This window comes from Asterias amurensis, chromosome 13 (genome assembly GCF_032118995.1).
Source record: "Asterias amurensis chromosome 13, ASM3211899v1".
Lineage (NCBI taxonomy): Eukaryota > Metazoa > Echinodermata > Asteroidea > Forcipulatida > Asteriidae > Asterias > Asterias amurensis.
Genome location: NC_092660.1, coordinates 3,204,797 through 3,225,251, shown reverse-complemented (window position 1 = coordinate 3,225,251; position 20,455 = coordinate 3,204,797). Strand labels below are relative to the sequence as shown.

At 38.2% G+C, this 20,455-nt stretch overlaps 1 protein-coding gene across 4 annotated transcripts in view; it reads left to right on the top strand.

Annotated features, from left to right (window-relative positions):
- The window catches only part of LOC139945817 (uncharacterized), a 31,395-nt gene that overhangs the window by 6,358 nt on the left and 4,582 nt on the right, over positions 1-20,455 (top strand). The window contains exons 4-11 of one of the 4 annotated variants that reach the window (XM_071943280.1): positions 6,083-6,136; positions 6,925-7,045; positions 8,622-9,299; positions 11,689-11,854; positions 12,670-13,333; positions 13,981-14,059; positions 16,462-16,587; positions 19,749-19,790. In XM_071943280.1, the coding sequence (XP_071799381.1) occupies positions 6,083-6,136; positions 6,925-7,045; positions 8,622-9,299; positions 11,689-11,854; positions 12,670-13,333; positions 13,981-14,059; positions 16,462-16,587; positions 19,749-19,790 (1,930 nt within the window). Of the gene's footprint in view, positions 1-6,082; positions 6,137-6,924; positions 7,046-8,621; positions 9,300-10,929; positions 11,855-12,669; positions 13,334-13,980; positions 14,060-16,461; positions 16,588-19,748; positions 19,791-20,455 lie in introns of all 4 variants that reach the window. The other 3 variants (XM_071943277.1, XM_071943279.1, XM_071943278.1) reach the window with 3 other exon arrangements.

The window sequence follows — 20,455 nt, the reverse complement described above, 5'->3', positions numbered from 1 at the left end:
CCTTTTCAACGTAAACAAAATAAAATGTAGGATTATTTTCCCCTAGGTACTTTCTTCAAGCACACAGATCAACCTAGCGTTTAAAAAAAATGGTGTCGTTAAAATTATCACAAACTGTAGCAAAATGTGAAGCGTCTATATTGCTGTTTGTAGGCGTTACCGCAACAACCATTTACAGAGTAGTGCAAACAGTAGTGAAGCCAAACAACTTGAAGTTGTTGCCTGGCACGGGTGTTTGATTAATAACCCTTAAGAGCTGTTTCAACGCCGTATTGTGCCCGTTGTTGATCATGGAGTGTTGTTGACTGACTGTCTGTTTGGTTTGTTGCTGAACCCGATACAACAGTGGGGGCAAAAGAATGGCATCTAGAGAAAAAGGGGCATTAATCAATTGACTTAGATATAGGGGAATATTACAGTGAGTTAACCTATTGGCCACCCCGGATGGTTAATATATGATAAAGTGCACTCAGAGAGTTGTGTACTTTGAAATCAATGCAATAAAAACAAAATAAGTGACTAATCTTAATAGTGCACATCACTGTGAGGTCCCTATCTATGCGCTGTCAGTATTTCCTGCAAAGTTTATGTGAAGCTACATGTATGTGTTGAAGTATGAGACGTATCTCTTGTAGCACCATGGTTTATAAGGTGCTGTGGCGTAATCATGCAATCCAAACCAGGACACTGGGGCAAACCCCTTCTCTAAAACGACTTGGGTTCTTTTACGTGCTCATAAAGCTCTCACCAATAAAGAAAACCAACGCTTTACCAGAACAAGGTGGAAGTTACAGTAATCAACAACTTAAAAATAATTAGTGTTGAGATCCAGCCATCACTGTACTTGTATCTCAAGGCCCTCCAGACATCAGCCATTTTTGCAAACAATTTTACATTTTAAATGTGCTTCGTCCGTGGCGTTTGTGAATTTGTAAAAATATTTTTTATTTTGAAACATCACCATCAAAACTGGCAGTGAAAATATTGTTTGAAGGCACTGGGCATTATTTGTTTAAAACACTCAGAAGAGTTGTAACCATAAATTTTACTAGGGAACACGTAATGGAGAGCTGTTGATAGTATAAAACATTGTGAGAAACAGCTCCCTCCGAGAAAGAGGTACAATATCTTACTCCAATATTAAATATCTTTTGGGCATTTGAAAGCAAAGCACACAAATTTGTGCAACAAGGCCGTTTTGGCTTTCATTATTTTCTTGCAACTTCAATGACCAATTGAGTACATATTTTCACAGGTTTGTTCATTTTTTGCGTATGTTGAGATACACCAAGTAAGAACACTGGTCTTTGACATTTATCAAACGTCTGTCTATAGTGCCTTTATAAAAAATTGATAGAATACTGTAGATGGTATTCAAAACAAATGCCTTCAGCAGAACGCACACTCGAATGCACAACTACGAAAGTATAAAACCAAGCACTTAAAATAATTTGATTCCAGGTAACTGGATATAAACACCAGAAATACAAATTTAACCGATGAGTTTTCTTAGTTCTGCAAGCAATATTATGGACGCTGGATCAGGTTCTAGTGAGCGTGAATGGTTGCTTAGAAACGGAACACGGAGGGAATCAAGCGTAGCGGGAGTGATTGTTTGCACTGCCCACATATCAAGCTACGTTAACGCTTTAGGTTTACAGTAAGAAAAAAAGCATGGTGAAACCATACCCTCGGAAAAACAAACTCTTACACAATGAAAATGATTTACTGTTTCTTCATTTGGAATCTTGGGTTACTAATACCAATGTGGACTTGCTTTCTTTTCAATTTTTGTTCTTCTATTGATAAATCGTTTAACCAAAAACAGGGCATCGTTTTTATGCAGTTGGTTTTTAGCCAAAAAAATGAAACATAAGCTGTGAATCAATTACACAAACTATAACACTGCCAAAAGGTATAGGATACATAGAGCTGACAACAGAGCTGACAACAAAGTTGCAGACAGTGTTCTTGCTTTGTGTAGTACATGAAATAACAGACAGTTTGTCTGTGAAAACTTCGGGCTTAATCTGTTGTTTGAGACAGAAGAGAAAAAAAAAGGTAAAACCTTGGAAGAGTTCAGCTTTGAAGTCTCCCTAATTTTGGTTGCAACAAAAATGACACAGAGGAACCCCCTCTCCCTGTGCTTTGTTTGTAATCGATCACTACACATTAATTTCTCTGTTGGAGGGAAAATCACCCTTTTATTGAAGTGATAACTACTTGGGCGAAACTAGGTAAACATTTTCTCAAGTCAAGTTCAGTCTCAAGTCCACAGCATAATTTCTGTTCAGGTTTTAAAGCATAGAACCCCTCGGTTGTGATGGGAGTCATTGACTTGAGTTCACAACATGTAGCGGTTATTAAGTATTCAAGATACCAGTTCAAGTACGTGGTGTAACTGCATTGTTTGTCGTTTGCTTTGTGTTATTTAACGGAAATTAAATGATCGAAACTGTACTGCTGGCCAAACTACACTTTGTACTAATTACAAATTCATATGAAAAAGCCCCAGGCTGAATTTCATCTACATGAAGAACACAAAAGCAACAGCTACCAATTACACGCATACACATGTGCGCTGTGTAATGCACATAATTAAGAACCCAGTAGGCCTATAGTTCTGGTAGTGGCTGCTGCATGTGACGCAGCACCTTGGAAACCCTTTCAAGTTGCTACAATGTACATAAATCGGTCTCATAAATTACAAAAAACTTCAAAACCTGTTTCAGAACATGTGTCTAATTTTTCTCAAGTACCAAGAGTACCTTGTGATACCTGTTTTATTAGTTTCAGGAGACAGTTATTTAAGTCGTTTATTTTGCATTCCATGTAACTCTAGTGTAAATCCTTCTATTTAGTAGTACAGTACACTGCACAAATCAGATCTCCTCCTGAGTCCTAAAAAAGCCGATTTGCAACGGAACTTAAAAAGTCAGAACGACTCAATCCGGGATCAAACTTGGATTACGATCCATCCATGTCTTGACCAGTTATCTGTGATTATTGCATCTGGATCATCCAAACAGTTTCTTTATCCTGCCGTGTCGCTAAGCTTTAATAAGTCTCAACAACACAAATAAGGTTTCCCTAGTAGATCTTATTCAATCCGTGTACCAGTGAATAACCCTTAATGGGGTGTATGTGGCCCTGGGTGAGATCGGCAGTCGTAATCCGCCCATTGTTGGACCACTGTGTGGGCATAGTCCTTCGTTGTTCAATAGTGCGTAATCTTTAAATGGATGTACAATTTGATCAATGAATTTAGACATTGGCAGAGCATGCCCTAGAGGTGCGTTACCATGGATAGTGCTTTCAGCGGCCAGAACAAGAAATAAGGGGAAAATGTTGGGAAATCTAACTGTTGACTGTGTACAAATATTGGGATTTGGGTTACTGGCAACGAGAGTTGTTTTTCTTGTTTGGTGATACAGTGCATATATTGACTCTGCCCCTGTCGATAATCACAAGAAGTTCTTTAATGCATCCTCGGATGTATTTGTTTTAGCTTAAAGAAGCAGCGCCACAGATCACTTTGATGCGCGTTTTGCTATGCTGTGTGAACAGCTTATAGGTTGAAATTCTTTTTCACAAGTCTTTGTGAAACTTTGTAATTTTGTGATATATATATTTTATAATCAAGTAATCAAACACAATGGAAATTTGAAGTAATTTAGGGTAAAAAAAAGAGAAAAATTTACTGAATGTGGGACTTGAACATACCGGGTGACCTTCAGATTAATGCGACACACTCTACACACTTCATCTGTGTTAAAAAAAATACAATAATTTAGGTTCATCTGCGCTACTACAATGTATCCAACAAATATATTGACACCATAGGGAGACTGCTAACATAATGGCTTGATAGCTCAGTTGGAGTCTGTGGACAACCTTTGTAAAATTGTAGCAATATAACAAATTAATTGAACACAGAGTTGATTAAAGGAACATGTTGCCTTGGATCGGTCGAGTTGGTCTTTGAAAAGCGTTTGAAACCGTTTGTTACGAATTGCAAATGGTTAGATAGATAATTTAAAAGTAGAATATAATGATCCTCACAAACATGCCTCGAAATTGCACGGTTTTCCTTATACGTCGCGAAGAAACACGTTCGGCCATTTATGGGAGTCAACATTTTGACTCCCATAAATGGCCGACCATGTTAGTGCGCGACGTAAAAGGAAAACCGTGCAATTTCGAGTGATACTTGTGTGGATTATTATATTCTACTTTTAAAATATCTTTCTAACCATATGTATTTCATAACAAACGGTTTCAACTGCTTTTAAAAGACCAAGTCGTCCGATCCAAGGCAACGTGTTCCTTTAACTTGTTTCATGTGGATAGATATGATCCTGAAAAAAAAAAAAACCATCACCACAAGTACATGTAACTAATGCAGTCAGCTTGAAAATCCAGTGAAAAGAAAGAATGATTCTACAACAACATTTTCATTGTTTGTTTTGTTTATTGTTTAAGCTGGACGCAACAACCTTTCCCCTGATGAATACCCCTATTCTAGTTTACTGCGGAAAACCTGAACGCGTTGCTGAGTGCCAAAATTCTTTCCCAGTGCCCTTGTAGTTGCCATGGTGATAGTAAACTAGGGCGTGATACTCAGTCTGATTTCCGGTGGTGGGGGGGGGGGAGGGGCTGCCCGTGGTGAAATCTAAGGAATTGTGATGAAAAGGCCTGAAAAATCTATCAAAAGGCTACACAATATGTAGGTCAGCCTTTGTACTCAATTAAATAGTCCTATTTTTATCCAAGAACCAGATCATGCCTGTAAACTGTATTTTGAACTCTATATTGATTTTTTTTCTCATGTATTCTAATAACTGAACATCCTTTTTATTTGTAATTTAATTTTATATACGTATCATGTATGCCTACATCAAAAACCTCTATCAAAAAAAAAAGAGTCCCTTAAAGACAAGGTACATTTGGCTTTTGGAAATGTTTATTGTATTATGTTAAAGGGAAGGTACACATTTGGTAATTGTCAAAGACCAGTCTTCTCACTTGGTGTATCCCAACATACTAAATGCGTAAAATAACAAGCCTGTGGAAATTTGAGCTACATTAAATTGGTCATCGAAGTTGCGAGAAAATGATGAGAGAAAAAACACCCTCGAATTTGTGTGCTTTCAGATACGAGATAGGAATAAAACTGGCTGGAAGTCTTTATTATTTTAGTGAGAAACTACCTCTTTCTCAAAAACTACGCTACTTCAGAGGGAGCCGTTTCTCACAAATTTTTAATCAACAGCTCTCCAATGCTCGTTACCAAGTCAGTTTTTAAGTTAATATTTGTTTTGAGTAATTACAAAACGTGTACCTTCCCTTTTATGTAGTACACAATAAAACTAACATCTGAAATTCATTTTAGAGAAAACATGTTTAGAGAAAACTTTATGCCATAAAAAACTATAGACCTGACCCCTAATCTTTTTACTTACATATTACTTCAAAGTGAAATGTTTCTTAAAATACTTTAAACTAGCAAACTCTGCTGCAGGCTTCTTACCAAAGGTTTTTATTGCCATTAATTTATAGAGTGATTACCAACTGTATACATGCCCTTTAAAAAAGGAACAATTTACCAAGATATTGAGAGTGTGAAATACTATAGCGTCTTTGTATCCACTGTTTTTTTGGCACTTGCGCTGAAGATGCTATATGAAATAAATAAATAAAACAAGTAAAGAAATAATAATTTTCATATTTTGATCAGGTTTTCTTTGGTAGATCAAGTTATTGGCCATGACATGAATCCCTACTTATGGATGAAGATGTATATAAACTATCTTACCTAGAAATTTCAGCTTTATTAGACGTTAAGTTTTTGAGGGAAAAAATGTAAAAATCACAGAGCGACAGAGCAAAGTTTTCAGGAGAGTCTCATTTCTCAAAAAATTACAAGTAACAGCATCTCAGCAAGTAATATTTTAAGGGAAGCTTTCTGTCATCATTGTCTTTAAACCGTGCAAGTTTAATGTAGTTCGGTGGATGTTCTGTGGAAGTACCCCAGCCCTTTAAGAAGCATTCTGTTTATGTTCTGTACAATTTATTTTTGCAGGTTAAAACCAAACAAGAGTTTGAGTTGAAAGTCAAGAACTTCATTCCACCACAGGTAAGTTGAATCTATGTTGGTTTTAAATAAATAACTTGGATTTCAAATTCAGTTTTAACTCAAATTTTACACTGGACCAGTAAGGCCAGTAGTTTTAATGTCAGGCCAGTTAACTCATGAAGGGACAAATCCATCGGTCTTGTGTTCAGGCCTGTTTGTTTTGTTTTTTTGTGAGGGCAAGGGCACCGAGGCATCTTCCACTTGGTAAAGGGCACACTATGAGGAATTTGTAAGTTTCTACTGGAGCATTTCAGTGGCATCAAGGCAATGACAGAGGGGAGAGGGGCATGGAGTCAGTCTTCGTTGCCTCCAAGAAGTATCAGGACCTGTGTGTTTATGAATAATAAAACCACACTGTATTTCATCTTCTAAAACATAAACAAGATGTTGACTAGACATGTTATGAAATATGTAAAACCCATAGAGACAAAGTAGATAAAATCTTCTCTAAAGCCAGCATAGTGTTAGTACAAATCAAAACAGTATGCATGTTAAACTGTTCTGGGGCCGATTTCACAAAGATGAAAGATCTAAGATTGATCACAACTCCAAACCAATCGCAGTTGCTTAGTAAAGTATGACGTCACAATACAAATCACTATGGTGATACTGAAAATTTGTCTTGTGATGGATTTTATTGCTTTGTGAAATCGGCCCCAGGTCTTGTTAGAACAATTCTGGGCCAGTAATAATTGTAGCAAAACCCCTGTGGTCTTGTTGATTAGTTTACTCTGACTGAAACAGCTAGATAATTATTTTTCTCTTATAAATTTTATTTGTTTGTCTAGGTGACCCTCCCAGAACTGTTTGTTCTCGAGGCTAAAAGAGATGACCTCAGTCTCGCATCGTTTGAGTCTCAGTTTGAGCCAGACTCCCATCGGAGTAACCATGACAGAATGGACATCATTGGTGAGTAATTGGCGAGTAGTGAATTATAAATAGTATGAGTAACAAGTGATGAGTGTGAGTAACGAGTTACGAGTGTGAGTTATAAGAAAGAGTGATGAGTACTTACTTATAATGAAAGTAAGTAATGAGTCTGATCATGACTCATTTCGGAGTAACCATGACACAATGGAGTTGTACATCATTGGTGAGTAATCGGCGAGTAGTGAATGATAAATATGAGTAATGGAGGGTTCTGCTCAGGATTTCTTCAGTGGTGGAAAAATTGAGCAAAAGGCACCCTATGACGGATTTGTACATTTTTTATCTGGAGCATTTCACCGGCACCAAGGCAACGACCATGGGGCACAGAGGCAAACGCCTTCTTTGCCTCTGTGAATTATCAGGCCTGGTTTCTCGAATAAGACCACTAGGCTTTCAAAATTGAACCGAACAATGTTTTTTATCCTTACCTATCCTGTATTATACCTTAAACATTCAAATACCTGTTCAGTTAAATAGTCTAGCAATAGCAACAGGCCTTGAGTAATTTCTTACAAAAATATCATAGCAGGCTTATGATTTTTAAGAGGATAGAATTACTAGGGTTGCTGGCGGCGAGAGCTCAGCGTAATTTATTATTGATTATTTTTTACCATGATAATGATCATCTCGTTCTTTTATTATTTGGTAACTGTTTGTGTTGGAGCAGTGCATGGAAAGGTCACATTGACTGATCAATAAAATCAGTCACTTCTAGTTCTAGCTCAAATTTAATTTAAAATGAGTTTTTTTTATTGATTTTGTTGGTCTTCTCCGCTTGGCGCCACTTCTAAAGCCACGTCTATAATTAAGCAGGTAATGAAAGTTCAAGTGTTTATGATGTACAAAACATGTACCTAAAATCATTAATGAATATTTAAAGCTTTTTTTTCTTCTTTAAAAGCATCATGCAGTTGATGTGGCATTGGAAGTTAGTACACACATGAACATGTTGGTGAACGTTGAATACTTTATTAGGTAGTTGATTTTTTGTTAAGTGGGTAGGGTGAAAAGGAGATTTCATATGTTTTTTGCAACAAACTTAAATTGAAATCCCATCCCCCCCAAAAAAAAAAAAAAAAAAATAATAATAATAATAATAATAATAATAATAATAATAAATAACAATAAAAAACTCAAATTTTTATGGTTTTTTCTCAAAATAAATTTTTAGAAAATTTTCTTGAAGGTTTTAATACAGGATTGGTAGAGCTGACAAAACTGATCAACCACAAAACAAAAATAAAAACCTGTGAAAATTTGGGCTTAATCTGAGTCATGAGAAAATAGTGGAAAAAACAAGCAAACTTTTCAGGACTTCATTTCAGAGGGAACCATTTGTTCTTTTATGAGCTTCGTCATCAGTGAGCTTTCAAACTAAACTTTAACTATCATGTGTTAATCCAAGCTCCTAGTCCTTTATAAATACCTTGAACAAAAGTGTTATTGTACTGTATACGTTGAAGAGAGACTGTGATCTTCTTAAACTCTTAAGAAGTTTGTGGTTCATGGTTATCAGGTTTTCTTAAAACAAATATCTTTACTTCTTACGATGTAGCGGAGGAACATATCTGCGAGGAAGGAATTGAAATCCAACCCTCTAAACACCGACAGGCTAGTGGTATTAGTGGCCAGCAAAAGAAACTCTCAAAGATACCTCGTAAAAAAGGATCAAACATAGGCACAAAGGCTAGCATACAGTCAGGGAACCAGACAGGTAAACTCATAGAGAGACAGGCTAGTCAGCAGCAGACTCGTAGGCAGAAAGGGGCAGCGACGGTCAAGCAAGTTGGGAAGCAACCTCTAGCTAAGGCCTTAGGTAACCGAACACTGGCAAAGAAAGCCGTAGGATTAAGAACTGGTACACAGAATGAAGTAGTCGGTAAACAGCCGCTAGCCAGGAAAGTAGCAGGTGCCAAGCCACCTTTGAACAGTACCACAGTTACAACTGCACAAAATGGGAAAGACCAGGCTAGGGAAATCACAAACAAAGTTGTGATAGGAGGTAGGAGTATGCAGAAACGCGATCAGACAGGAAAACAAGTAGGAATTAGAACTGAGGAACGCCCAGTCCTTGCTAATCAGGCAAAGGGTGTGGCACAGGGTGTGGTTCAGGGCGTGGCTGGTTCTGATGAGGGTAGTTATGACACCGGGAGTAGTAACCCCACATGGAATAGCCGGAGGGAAAGGACAGGTCAGGAATGCACAGCCCCCAAACCATGCAGGAATTCCAATGGTAGGTTTGATCACGATAGTTTAGTAGTTGGCTTTATGTTTTGAATTGGTTGTCTAATTAGTTTAAAATCATAGTCACTTTCAAGACAATTTCTGTTGAGTTTAGTTTGATTTGCTTAATACTTGTTATGAAACAATGAACGGTTCAAATGAACATTGAACATAACATTAGATTTAGTAAGTTGCAAAGTTTTGTAGTTTACTTTTTTTAGAGAAGTTTGATTGCATTTTGTCCTCACACTACATGTATTTCAGTCAATAAGTCTGATTTTTAACACCTACATAATGCCATCTTTTCATATTTTCAACTGGGATGTTTTGCAGGCATGGAAATACACAAGGGCTATGACCTCTGTTGGGCTTGTCTTGGCCTTGACAGCCATAGAAACCATCATCTATTGCCTTTAAAGACAATGGACACTATTGGTAATTGTCAAAGACCAGTCTTCTCACTTGGTGTATCTCAACATGCACCAAATAACAAACCTGAGAAAATTTGAGCTCAATTGGTTGTCGAAGTTGCAAGATAATAATGAAAGTAAAAACACCCTAGTCACACGAAGTTGTGTACTTTCTGTTGCTTGATTTCAAATTCTAAATCTGAGGTCCCGAAGTCAAATTTGTGGAAAATTACTTCTTTCTCAAAAACTACAATACTTCAGAGGGAGCCGTTTCTCACAATGTTTTGTACTATCAACAGCTCTCCATTACTCATTACCAAGTAAGGTTTTATGCTAATAATTAGTTTGAGTAAATACCAATAGTGTCCACTGCCTTTAAGGTTTTCCCATAGACTTTTAGATTTTCCAATTTACCCTATTCAATATGAACATGGCCTTGCTAACCCCGAGATGAAATCAGGCCTGTTTTGCTCTCCTTCATGGTTTTGTATAAGTTTACAACAAACAGAAATTTTAAATCTAACTCAAAAATGAAACCCCCCCTTACATTGTATTTGTCATGTGTGGTCCAATCGTGATGTTATGTTAAGTGTTTGAAGTCAGTGTGATGCGTGTTTTAATTTATTTAGCATCTGTTCTTTATTAATTTTATATATTTGTTTATTTTGCAATTTGCATTTTGACTCATTTAATCCAACTTCTTGCAAATTCAAGCCTTGGGAATTTAGTTATTGTGGCAAAAAATCTTCAAATTAATTTATGTGATTGGCTAAAAAATTGAGATGAATTCACTGAATAATATAAAAACTCAATTTGAGATCATTAGTATTGATTGGCAAGTCAAAGATTGTGAAATCTGAAGTTAACAGAAGACCTTGGCCCATTTTCATGGTTCTGCTTACTGCCAAATTCTGCACTTTTCGATCACAACTCTTCGCTTCATACAAGGCAATGGCTGAAATTCTGCTCCAGCTGTGTGTTTGAAGAATGCCTAGTCACATAACAGAAGCGCAGAGTTCCCTACTTCAGTCATCACCGATTCTTTGTTTACCGGGAGCAGAGTCATGGAATTGGGCCCTGATAAAACTCAGAGATTGAAATTGGAGGAAACATGGTGAACAATTTGCAAAATGTTGGTTTGGGCACTTAGTAGTTTCCTTTTGGTGGTAGTTTTACTAAGCCTTTGCATGCCCCCTCTCTCTACATTCTCCTAACATTTCTCGGTTTTAGGAGCAACAAGGCCATCTAATGTTGGTGTCCAGCATGCCCCGGACACCAGCCGGACAGCCCAACAAACTAACCACCTACAAGACATCTCCATGGAAACGCCCTCGCCCAATCAGAGTCCCCGTTCCATCCTGAAACACCACCCCAACCAATCATCTCACTACTCTCAAAGTGCTAACATGAATCCCAGTCCTTCTAGTAGCTTAGTCAATTCGGCGATTGACTCTCCTTACAACACACCACAGTCTTCTTCAAGGCTGCCCCGATTAGTAACCCAAGCCTCACAGACACACCCCACAGCTCATTTCAACCCCAAAACACCCTCACGAAACCCCTCCTCGCACCTGCAAACCGGATCCCAAATGGGATCGGGGTCACCTCAAAAGAGCCCCAAGTCACCCCGCCACCAACCCCTCACCCTGTTACCCGCTCGTCTTACCCAGTTATCAGACCCCGACTCCAGTCCGAACTCCTCCAACAATAGTGCTGGTAGCGGCGGTCGAGCGTCCACCCTTAATCTTCCTCCTAGTCTCGTTACTAACCAACACTCTAACCCACAGCATCGCCATGTTTCGTCCTCCGTCATCTCCAACTCTTTCTCTCCGTTCACTGACACTCATTCCTCTCCAGCTAATGTTCACTTTAACCAGACGGAATCGCCCGGTTCAGATAACTGGGCGATTACGCAACCTTCTAGGGCATCTCAGCACCAATCATCACAAACGTGTGAAACCCCCTTCCAAACCCCAAATATTACCCCAGGTGGTGTGCCCCCATTGCCTCTGCAACATCTTGAGCCAAGAAAAGGCGTAGACCCAGCATCGCCTCTGAAGTCTTGGCGTCCGGACACATACACCAACAACACCAATGAGGATTCTGGCATTGCTGAGTTGGAGTACGGTCGGCAAGGAAGTAACTCACTAGACGGGTAAACCAATGCTCTCTTTTTAACTTACTTGGAATTGAATTCCAATTTATTAAAGGAACTGGACACCTTTGATAAGTGTCACAGACCAGTGTTCTCACTTGGTGTATCTCAACATAAAAATAACAAATCTGTGAAAATTTTGACTCATTGGTCATCAAACTTAATAATGAAGAGGGAAAAAAACCTTGTTGCACAAATTTGTGTGCTTTCAGACATGTCAGATACCTAATAAATGGCTTCAGGGCAGAGGTGTTTCATTATTTGAGTGAAAAATTACTTTCTCAAAAGCAACGTTACTTTAGAGGGAGCAATTTCTCACAATGTTTAATACTATCAAGAGCTCTCCATTGCTCTTTACCAAGTAAGTTTTTTTTTGAGTAATTACCAAGAGTGTCCACTGCCTTAAAAATGTTTTTCTTTGAAGAGCACAATCAGTCTAAGCTTAAACATAACAACTCTTCCTATAGCTTTATTCTTAAAGCGCTTAGAGGCTGGCCCATAGCAGGGGCATCACATTATTATTAAATTAGACGACGGCATCCACAAAATAATAGAGAGAAAGTTTCCACAGTCAGGAAGATTGTCGATTCTGACATGAGAACATGAAAGGGTTGATTTATTTTCGTTCAGGGAACATTCCTTTTCAGGGTTAGTTGCCAGCTCCGCCATAAGTGGCTTTTAGGTTTGTGGCAAACTTACACCCCCCCCCCACAAAAAAAACCCCAAAACAATAAACATGTAGGCAATGGTTCTATGTTTTCTAGTTTGTGCACAAGTGATTAAAGTACTGTTGTTACTCAACATGACTATTGAAGGAATGACAAGGATGGTAGACCCCAGGGACAAGGAACGTTCTTAATCAACTCGAGACAAGGACCGGAGGGAGGCAGAGCACAGCAATCGCGGCATGACAAAAAACGCCATCAGCACCTAGAGGACGGCACACCTCTGCCGCCAAACACAGCAGCACAAGACCAAGAAAGGCAGCGACAAGCAGAGGCGAGGGAGAAGCAGCAACAAGACAGGGAGAGGAAGATCAAAGAGGATGCGGCGAGAGAGCAGGAGCACAAGGAGAGACAGCTTGAGAAGGAGAATCAACGGCTGATAGAGAAACGGAAAAAGGAAAAAGAGGATGAGGAAGAAAGACAGAGACTTTTTAAAGCTCGCCAGCATGAGATTGAGAAACGGCGACAGGAGCAGGCGGAGGCCAAGCGTCTTAAGGAAGAGGACGAAGAGAGGGAGATGGAGGAAGAGATTAGGAAGCGACAGGCGGACGAGCTGAAGCAAAGCAGACAGAAGTCTCATCAGGACGCCAGGAGGAAGGAGAGGGAACAGTTCACTCCTCATAGTCAGAGAGACGGCGGGAGTCGTCAGCAGAAGGAAGAGCAGTTTGGAGGCAACACAAGACAATCAAACAGGACTCATGATGAAGGAGTATCGTTGGCTGATGAGACGGGAGGCAGTCCAGGCAATGATGGAGTAAGTATAGGTCTCTAAGTGATGTTTGAATCATGGAGCATGTTTGAGTGTGTACCATGGTTAACTGAAGGTTGACTATTTAAATTTGACTTCTGTGGTCGACCATTTGGAACCAGCCTCATGACCATGGTTTCTTCCGTGGTCCTGATGGCCCGTTCCGTGCTAACATGTGTAAAGCGTAGAAGGGAACCAGTGGCACTACACTGTTCCCTATGGTTGTCTGTCTTGGCGTTTCAAACAGTATACTCTGCTCATCTTCAGGAGCAAAGATCTGTCTAAAAGAACAAAGATCTGTGCCAAATAGAACATTCACAACTGCAGGGCCAGAGAAATCAGTTTAGATTTTAAAGTTTGTAAGAAGAAAAAAATAATTTCAAGAGCTGTGGTAGTTTTCAAATTGAATCAGTGGGGTAATGAGTCAATATTTCAATCATTATATACTCTGGGGGGTTTTCTCCTAAAGATGTTCTGCTGAAGATGATCAGAGCCTACTGAAGGATTTGTTTCAGTTGCTACACTTCTCTCAGAACCACTAGTTCTTTAACAATGGTGTCTGACTGCAGAACCCATTCCAAAATGTTCAAAATTACATAAACACTGACTGACAAAAATGTAATTATGGTACATGATATAATTTTTATTTGCAGAGTTTTGGAAGTGCCGGTGCCTCATCAGATGGAGTTCAAGATCCCTCTGGGGTTTCAAGAGCCATATTTGACTCTGAAGGTGAGTTAGACTTGAGCCTAAAAGCTCATCATTGCGTCTAAATGTGTGTGTGATTAAAAAAAAGCATGAAACAGTGGTGATGAACATAAGGCCTGTGATGCTTATTGGTATTATACGGGATTGGTAGCTAGAGCTGACGGCTAATCAAGCCTTTTTCTTCCTATTACTGCGTGGTAGTACAACAAACATTAATAAACAATCAATCGGCTAAGAACACAACTCTCAGTCGATCATAACCACCCTCTCTTATTTGTTTCTCAGACCCGGAAGCTCGCACTTTTATATACGAGGTTGTTTTCAGTGTTTTGTGTGATCAACCATAAAATAACAAGCCTGTGGAAATTTGGGCTTGATCAGTTGTGTGAGTCGTGAGAACGTAATGAAAAACCATGCAGAATTTTCAGCATGTAAACACATTGTCTTTAATTTCTGTAATTGTTTGTAACAACCAAAATCAGTTGTTACATTTCTGGGGTGTTTCTCAGATTAAGTTTTCTCAAATAAGATCATCTTTTCAGAGGGAAGTAGTTCACAGAAGGAAAATTGTTCTAGTGTGACCTTCATAATTTTGACGTCACATGGCTATTTTCGCACCGTATGTTTCGCAGGAGTTGAACACACTGACACACTTCAAAGTTAATATCGAATATGCATTCACAGGAAGTACGAAACGAGCTTAAGTTGGGTAATTTTGTCCACGTTTGATTTTCATGATGACTTCTTTTGTTTCACATCTCGCAGGTTTAGCCTTGGTCACCAAGCTTGCTTTTACAAAACTCGCAGAGATAGCTCTGTCGCCATTTGTATGACATCAATGCTTGTTGGTTTCCCTGGCAACCAAAATTTGAATCTCTTTCAGTTTAGTCCTTTTCTGAGCTCTTTCTTGATTTACTTTTCTCACTATGTGGAAAAAAATGTATTGGCATAATTTCAAATTCACTTCAAACTGATGAATACAAATAAACAAATACAATACTGGTTCATGATACATACAAAACACAAGATATATTATTATCACACAACACACTCCATATTCTTTCACACCCCCAAATAAATGAAGGCTCGATTTCACAAATACCTTATAATAATATTGATATTAAGACATGTGTCAATCTTAGTTGCTAAGCAAGAATACAAATCTCTACAGTAAAACTTGACATCTTAAAAAGAACCTTGGTGTTTTGTGAAATCGAGCCCTGGTGCTATACCTGAAGAGAAACACTTTGCCCAACTTAACATGAATGGTATAGACGATGTGACCTTTGACATCAAATGTTTACAAAATAGCCACAGAGCCTGGACTTCCTTAGTCTTGGTGCAAGACGTTTCTCGTTTCACTTTAACGAGAATCGTCTTGCACCAAGACTAGGGCTTCCTGCATGCACGATTTGTACACAGCTCATCAATGGAAAGAAAATATAAATTCTTATATTTTATGGAGAGAGCACTGTCTAATTCTTATCAACTTTTGATATGATGAAAGGGGGCACATCTCAAAACTTGTTGAGCTTTTACTTTCATAACTCTTGGATTTATGTGGAAGTTATGACACAAAATGTCAACTTTCCCCTAGGACCAGTGTACTTGACTGCCAGGATATTTGAAGAATGTACAAGGTCACACTTATTGTAAACAAGGTTCACACAATAAGGGGTTTTCCCATAGCCTGGAAACTCCCAAAAACTTTCCTTCACCCTAAATTTTTCACACACAAAATTCTCAAAACGTTCTTTGTTAAAAATCTGTGTAGCCTCTGCGAATTTTGTTTTTAGGTTTCCAAGTACATTAGTTCATTCATTCGTCTGATCTTGTTGCTGTAGTAATCCAGCCTCGATGTATCATCCTCTCTCAACTCTGCACATTGTTATTGTCTTCGCACGACGTCATGCTTCGGGCTGCAATTTATGCAGTAATTAATGTTGTTTATTTATCTTGTGTACATTTACCACACTATTTTATGTCGCACCTGCTCTTGTTCAAAGAAAGAGCTACATTTTTTTTTATATATACAAATACGCATGTCAGTGGATTGCTGCTTGCAAATTATTTTATGCAATTTGGTGTTGTATTCATGTATACATGTATGTTTTACTTTGTCATGTTTGTACAGTGTAATGAATACTTTCCCCCTTCCCAAAATGGTTTTAATTTCCCTTTTTGTGGTGTTCATATACACTACTACTTTTCAAATCTGTTAGGGAAGAATTTGCTATTGAGAAAACAGAAACGTACAAGTTAACCAGTCGTCAATTTTTTTATATATTTTGTTTCTTCTTCTATTCGTGTTCATTTACGCTTAATTTCTAATCTGTCAAAGAAGTATAAGATTTTGAGGAAACTGAATTTTTTTTTTTAAGTTAATCGTCAAGTCTTCATTTTTCCCCTCCCCATTCTCTCTAAAGGTGAGAGGATACTTGCCCAGGTACAAGAAATGCAGGACAGGAGGTATCTTCTGGAAAGTGAACGCGAGGAGCTCATGAGGTTTGCCAAGACGCTTCAGTCACGGATGATCGATCGTCGAAACAAAGGTAAGCTACACAGTGTGATTAAACATGATTAAAATTATAATAATGCATAAAGAGTTAATGGCCTGACGTATCGACCCTAGCAGAGTCTTTTTCGAAGGCTAAATGACAACACAACAAACATAGAGAGGTATACTGGAGTAACCAAAAGCAGTCAAGAGGGAATTCTTCAATATATAGACAGAGTCGGAACGCATAATAAATGAAAAAGCAATCTCTTGGACTTTGGACACTATTATTAATTACTTTGTATACAAATTGTGTTAGAGATCATAGATTGTAATTAACAATCCTGTATTACTGAAGGTAACTTCTATTTTTTTCTTTATCAATATCAAAAAGTATTAATTTTTTAAGGAAATGTTTTTTTATATTTATTTTTTATTTTTTATACTTACTTTGGTTGAAAGGTAGGATCATAGATTGGCTTTATCAAGGTTAGACTGATTGATAGGCAAAATTATAAAGAGAGATTCAAATTTCAAATATATATATATTTTTTTGTTTACAGTTTTAAGCAATCAATGATCTAACCTTAAAATTAAATGACACAAATAAATAAATTTCAAATATATACATATTTTTTTGTTTACAGTTTTAAGCAATCAATGATCTAACCTTAAAATTAAATGACACAAATAAATAAATTTCAAATATATACATATTTTTTTGTTTACAGTTTTAAGCAATCAATGATCTAACCTTAAAATTAAATGACACAAATAAATAAATTTCAAATATATACATATTTTTTTGTTTACAGTTTTAAGCAATCAATGATCTAACCTTAAAATTAAATGACACAAATAAATAAATTTCAAATATATACATATTTTTTTGTTTACAGTTTTAAGCAATCAATGATCTAACCTTAAAATTAAATGACACAAATAAATAAATGTCATCAAAATGCGGCTGAAAGATAGAATAGGGAATCAGGTTCCCTTTTTTTCCTCTCGGTATAATGAGAATATGTGTTTTAAACGCAAAGAGGAACAAAATGTAAGAGCAGCATGATAAGAGTCTAGGCCCAATTTCATAGAGCTGTTTTGGCAGACATTAGCAGGAAACCAGTCACATGTTGTTGCTAGTAACCTTATTCTGATAAGCACAGTTTTGTTGTGCTTAGCTATTCTCTGTGCCTATAAGCAGCTCATGAGATTGGACCCTATTAACATATATCTGAGTAAAAATGAATAATTAATCGGATGGGTGCACTTATCTATCTAATTGCTCTAAGCAATCTATTCCTTTATGGGTTTTCCGCCTCACCCAAACAACCAATGTAGATGCTGTTACTAAATAATTGATTAGAAGCAGAGTTTGGCTGCGTTGGCTGCGTTCAAATGGCGGCTGTGACTGTTACTAGGGGTGTTGCTATGGGCATTGTTGTCATCATACTGATCCAATGCCATTTACGAGTTGGAATTGTATGCCTGTAGTGCAATGACCTGCTTTAGTCACAACTTAAATTTGAATTCCTCAGACTGTATGATAGGTTGCTACGTCAAATGATTCGGGCAACTCAACCTCCAGATGAGCAAACCCTGGTACCTGTACATACACCAGTGAATTTTTAGCACTTAGTTACCACAACCAAACAACTCCTGGGCCCATTTTCATAGACCTGCTAAGCACAACAATTTGCGTAGCATGACATTTTTTCCGTGATAAAAACAGGATTACCAACCAAATTTCCATATATGATTTTCAGGATTTATTAGCAAACACAGCTGAATACTAGTAACAAGCAATATGCAACAATTGGAAATCGGGTTGGTAATCCTGTTTTTATCAAGGAAGAAATTTCATGCTCAGCAAATTGTTGTGTTACGTCGTTCTATGGAATTGATTCCAGTCGTTATGAGCTGTGAAACCATCCTCCAATAGCCACTCTTTCATCAGCGGGTTCAACTGTAGTGTAAATTTGTAAATGTTGCCAGCCAAATTTACCCAAGGATACGTTTTTTTTTCTTCATGTGAGCTTAAAAGCCATCAATAACTAAACGAGATACTGCAATCATTTGCTTTCAAGGTGGACGCTGCTAGGGTTTGTGTCTAAGGTTGTACTGTGTAACCATGGTAACTGCAATATTCAGCATTTTTTCCAAACTGGGACCAGTTTCATAGAGCTGCTTAAGCACAAAAAGAAGCTAAGCATAAACAAATTTTGCTTACCAGGATGAGAATAAGGTTACCAGCCAAACTACCATATCACATGTAAAATTTGTGGCTGGTATCCTGCTCATTTCTGCTTAGCAAACAATTGTTAAGCAATATCTTCTGCTGAAGCAGCTCTATGAAATCGGGCCCAGGTTTTAAATAAGATTTTAAAGTTTGCATGGTGGGAGTGCTATTAGGTGAGGTTTGTGATAACACCATGTGTAAATCTCTCTTGATGAGTAGTGTTGGTTCTGAAAAGAATTGGTGGATGACGACATTACTCAAAAGAGCGGATTTACACAAACCTCACCATTTTACACTCCCACCATGCAAAGTTTCCAATCAGGCTTAAAATCATAAATAAATTCCCATACTAACCAAACTGATTGTGGCAAAATATCTGTGTTTGATTTATAAAGTGAACATGGTAAAGGTACTGACAAGTATTTTGTATTTATAAGACATTTACCTATACTTCAATGAGTTTAGTACTGAGATGGAATTGTAAGAACAGGCCTGCATGCTTCGTTTTTGAAAGGGCAAGACCACCAAGGCATTTTCTCCTCTGTAAAGGTCACCCTATTCCGGAAATTATAAAATTCTCCTGGAGCATTTCAAGGGCACCAAGGCAATGACCAGGGGCATGGAGGCTATCACCTTCGATGCCTCTGTGAAGCATCAGGCCTGTAAGAAATGTGAAAATAGTTTAGCAGAAGTGGTAGGTACTTCAGTGTCGAGACACTTCACCGGTCATCGAATCAGGGTGCTGTCTCAAGCCAATACAAACATCAGTACCCTCTCCATGGTCCTCGACCACTCTAGCCACAAATTGCCTGAAAGGTAACATCTCTCAAGAATGTTAAGCCGTATTCAACCTCCGTGTATTTTGTTCCCCATTGCTGATCAATACTCACCATGACAATTGATCAGTTATGGAGAGTTGGTAATCCGTATTGATCAGGCCGCTTTCCTTGTCTTGTTTTATTGATCGCTCTGCGCAGATGAAGACGGTGGGGAGTCCGGTGGTGGCACGATGCGACCAGGTGACTTCTCATTTTGTGAGGTGTAGTTGGTGATAGTTAATGTTGTCACCGTCCATGCTAGACTGCTTTGCAATTCGCTTGCTAGACCTTTATCATGCCCTTGTCAGATTCCCTGTGACTTGAAAGAGTTATCGTAATTTATAATCAAAAAGGGGACAGACTATTTTCAACCTTAACTTCTTAATACCATGCCCAATATTGTGCAGAGGGTACACCCCTCCCAATATTCAAAATACCATTCCCTCTTGTACAAAAGTACCCCCACCCCCTAAGATGCTCTAAGGAATTTCTGAGATTCCAAGCACAAGCACTCCATGCCGGAGTCTGTGGCACTGGTGCCCCTTCAAAAGTTTCCCATTGACTTAAGATGATGGAAGTTCCCTTTGCATAATGAAAATGGCCTTGCCCTCTCACAGATGAATATCCAGGCCTCGGGAAAAGGGGTTGGGGGGGGGGTGGTTACACAATCCCTCATATAAAGCACTAAATGTGGGGAGAGGGGATGGACAAGATTGATAAAGGTCTAAAAACAAAATTTGAATGACTTGTGGCTGCGCTGCTTTGCTTCTGTGCATTTTATCCGATCTTTGTTGCAAACTGCTAAGTAGTTTCAATCTGCTACTGTCTCTGTATGCTCTGTCCTATGGAAGCTTGCTCTCTTTTTT